The following is a 4,348-nucleotide window of genomic DNA, read 5'->3' on the forward strand; positions in this document are numbered from 1 at the left end:
AGGGAATCATGGGGGGACCCCCACCAGACCCCATCCCCTGCCTGCTTCCACATCCCCTCTGAGTGCCCCCTGACTCCTGCCCACTCTTCCAGCCCCGTAACTGGCTGCCCCACCCAGCCCCAGCATCCCAGCACTTAAAAAACAAACAAAAAAAAAGCCCTGCACTCACCGGATGGTGCAGTGGCTGTCGGGGCCTCTAGAGACTTGTGGCAGAGCACCCCCACACAGTGCAGGGCAATGGGGAGCAGTGGGGATCATGGAGCAGGAGGCCAGGCAGGGTAGCCATTGGTGGGGCTGGGAGAGCAGGTAGGGGATGGGGCCTGTCCGATTCAGAGATTTGGCCGATTTGGCAGTGGCCAAATCTCTGAATCAGATTTGGCCAAGCTGATTCAGAACAGTGGTTTGAATCACCAAGTCAAATCACTGTCCTCTGAATCGGTTGAATCCGAATCTGAAGCAAATACTAGCAGCTTCGCACAGGGCTACTGCACAGCTGCCTAAATGCCTCTTTGGGGTTATTTTAAAAGTTGCTTCTCAAACCATATGGTATCTGATAGCTATTATGAGCTTTAAAACTATCTTACAACTTTCTCTGATGCCCCACTCAAAAGGTGGTAGGTGTCAAGTGGCTGGTCCTAAGAATAGGGCTCACTGTTTGGTGAGGTAGTCTCTCTGTTACTGTAAATCCTTGGGGCCTGCTGGTGCTTATTTACTGTTATGTTTTACCATGCTTCTTGTTTTTTTAGTGGTATTGCAAAATAGCTGTTACCATATCTACCCCACAGACTTCTGACTTTTGCTTCAGGACACAAGAGATTGTTGCTTTGTAATAAAAAATTCATGTTGTTTAATTATTTTAATGTACTTGGACACTATAAGAAAGAAGCAGTATGTGTTCAGATTGTATTTTTTAAATGTGAGTCAACATTGGGCTCCCTCCTACATGTTATAGGTATTGAATAATTAACTGTTTAATTGCACAATTAATTGAGACTACCTATACATGCAAGGTATCTATGATGCAACTAAAAGGTCCAACCAGCTATAAAGTTAGAGCATCTTTACACGTGCTCTGGGGGTGGGGGAAGGGGGGGGGCACTTTAATTAAAGGGGCTCCAGAATGAACAAGCTTTAGTTAAATCAGTCCTGCTGCCATTTTGAGGCAGGGGGACGCTGATATACGAGACACAGAGGCAGGCTGGTGCATGCTAACTAGCACACCAGCAGACTTGCTCTTGACCCTCCAGCATGTTCCTCCGGCAAACTTGATTAACTGCATATTGGAGCAGCCTCCCAGCATGTCTACAGGCACCCAAAGACCTAAAAAATGTATACTAATTTTATATCTGGTTTGTAGCCCCTGTGGCTGAGAACTCCATCAGCTGACTGGGCTTCTAGCATCAGGGATACACTATGCACAACTGGGATGGAGAGTCCTGCACAGGGTCTCTTGGTGGTATGCTACCACAGCTGCAAGTCCCATTAGCTATGGGACTCACAGTTGCAGAAGCTTTTTACTTGCCAGTGCAGGGGGATCCCAGGCTTCCCCTGTATCAGCAATAAGGCGTTATAGGATCTGATACTAGACCCCACAGTCATACTGCCTGTTATGCATGTATGGCACGGCAGGAGGTGAAATTGTGTGAATTGTGCCTCAGATCCTACCACGCCTTTATCTGCATGTCTAGAGAAGCTCTTAGTTTCATAAGTATGTTTGAACAAATGAAGAGTTTTGAGTTAGTTCAGCAATAATATTTTCAGCAATAATATTAAGGGAACCATTATAAAGGCAACTTTTTCAATAGTTTCTAATCAATCTTTCTGGATATAAATGAACTGTGCTACTTTAAGCAAGGGCTCTTGAAGTGAGTTATACTCATTATTACAGTAAAATACAATAAAGAAGGAGCAATTTTGTAAGGATTTCCAATGTTGCTGAATGCAATCTGATTGTCCTGTATCCAGGGAGTTAATAAATTGAACTAGTAGGCAAAATGTTTCAAGTAGAATCCTTCTGTCTATAAATACATGAGAAATACTGCTTAGTTCCAGGGACCTGGGGAAACTGTTTTTTTTTTTTTTTTTTTTTTTTTACCTTTCTGTAATTCAGGAACATTCAGCTAACTGTCATTTTATAGATAATAAGTGTATTGATCTTGTTACGATTTCAGTGCTTAGGGAGAAAATGACATGTGCATCAGTTTTACATTATCCTACTTGGTAGCTTAATATAATTCTATTCTTCACATTACGTTCCCCATTGCTTTACCAGTGTATTGATTTCTTCTGTCGCTATATTTGAAGGCGAGTACTTCCCTTCTTAGCAGAAGTTCAGTAAAGTGCTCTTGAAGGTTCATAGTTTAATTTTTGAAGCTGTCATGAGGCACTAGTTAAAATTTCAAGGTTAAGGTTTTTCATTGTTTTGATTTGAATATGAGGGATCACAGACATGAACTGCAAGTGAAAATCGAAATGTTGGCATGTCTTGCCTCATGATTTATATCCACAGTATGGGAGCTGAAGCTGAAAGTTGCTTTCATCTGGAACCTTATTTAAGCTGGCAGTGCTTTTATGGGAACAGAGTGGAAGTTTTGAAAATCTAGCCCAGTATGTCAATGAAATGCTGGTTCTGAATTTTTTTTTCTCCACGTGTGTTCATAAGTAGAAGTCTTAGTTTTCTGTCACAGTGTAAAAAGTTGAAAATATAGGCTTGGCAGCACACAGAACATTTTCAAGCTTGCTTATTTGCATAAACAAAAATTTCAAATGCAGTTTAATTAAATACCATTGGAAGACATGGTAGCTGTAAATTAACTTACTGATTTACAGTGTGCAATATATATTAATTTCAAGTTAAATAATTTTAATGTTAATCACCCTTTGCCAATAGAAGAGGAAGTAGCTACCCAGTAGAAACAAATCTGTTTTCTGTCACTTAGGAATTAATTATGTTAAACAGTGTTTCAGCAAAACAGGGTGTGACATCCTGCAGTTATTTTTGATGCCTGTATTCCATAATTTCCAGTATAAGCACTAAACTGAAACTGCATAATTTTTGAGACATTTTTTTTTTCTTTCCCTTTTTCAGACGGATGAACAAGCCATGCTAGAAGATACATTGGTTGCATTATTTGATCTGGAAAAAGTTACTTTTTATTTCAGACAATCAGAACCAGAACCAGTAGTTGCAAGTGAGTAATTAAAGAAGTATAATTATGAGATGTATTGTTCTAGGTATTTAAATCAGCCCAGTATCTTTCTTCTTCGGAGCATCACACCTCAAGGCCATCACTTGTCCACAATGATAGTTGTTTAATAGCCTCATCGGAAAGAGAAAATTGTCATTTGAGTGGAGTCCCCAGTGGAATAGGTGTCAGTGCCAGAAAAAAAATGCTCAAAAGATTCAGTTCTCCTTGAAGAGTTGTGTGTGAAATAAATTTTTAGGATTTCTGTAGCAAGTTATTCTTGAGTTACAAGTAGATGGAAAAGTATAATGTTCACAGGGTTAGATTCTTCCCCTCTGACACTCAGAGAAGTGATTTGCACTTCCAAGGGAGCCTGGTGATGAAAGATCAACACCTCATTTGGGTAAGGCAGACAGTGTTTTTTTTATTTCTGCCAGTAGCAGCAATTTTATGTTGTGCAAGGACGATTCCTTGGAGGCCAACTAGTGGAAGCTTCAAGTACAGGAGATGAATACAAACACCTTCATACTTCTACCCAAGCTGTCATTCAGATGTAATGCTTGGCTTCACAATTCTATTAAAAGAAGGGCTGCAGCTTTTTTCTTCATGTACAATCTCTCATTCATTTTAGTAACTAGAGAGTCTCTGCAATGAGCTTGGTTTGGTTAGTAAAAAATAACTTTTTCAAAAACTCAGAGCTAAAGGAGGGAGAAACTGTATTATTAAGTGCAAGCTTTCAAAAAATCTTGCTGTCTGAGTAGAAACCACTCATCAGGATTTTTGCAATAAGGAAAACTAAAGGAGGAATACAAAGAACTCTGTCAAGTGATCGGTGAAACAGTGCCTGAACTCTCAAAATTCAAGTAACACCTACCTTCATTGTTAGGGGCCTACCAAAATCGTGATTGCATGATTTTTGCTGAAACCATGATTTTGGATGGGCTCTGTGAAAAAGTAAAGGCTTGCTGAGGAAAAAAATGAAAGCTGCCCAGTAAGAGAAAAGTACAGGAAGATACCAAAAGGAATGAGATGCAGGTATGATACAAACTTTAAAATGGAGATTATAAATTATGTTGACAAAACAAATAATTGTGAAGTGAGAAGGAAGTATAATGTTACTGAAGCAAATGTCCATCAATAGAGTCAATTTAAAGAAAAACTTG

At 39.7% G+C, this 4,348-nt stretch overlaps 1 protein-coding gene across 2 annotated transcripts in view; it reads left to right on the top strand.

Annotated features, from left to right (window-relative positions):
* The window catches only part of PREX2 (phosphatidylinositol-3,4,5-trisphosphate dependent Rac exchange factor 2), a 397,279-nt gene that overhangs the window by 295,369 nt on the left and 97,562 nt on the right, over nt 1–4,348 (top strand). For both annotated transcript variants that reach the window (XM_019527766.1, XM_019527767.1), the window contains exon 33: nt 3,089–3,191. In XM_019527766.1, coding sequence (XP_019383311.1) covers nt 3,089–3,191 — 103 coding nt within the window. The remainder of the gene's footprint in view (nt 1–3,088; nt 3,192–4,348) is intronic.

This window comes from Gavialis gangeticus, unplaced genomic scaffold (assembly GCF_001723915.1).
Source record: "Gavialis gangeticus isolate Ggan-Ray unplaced genomic scaffold, GavGan_comp1, whole genome shotgun sequence".
Classification (NCBI taxonomy): Eukaryota; Metazoa; Chordata; order Crocodylia; family Gavialidae; genus Gavialis; species Gavialis gangeticus.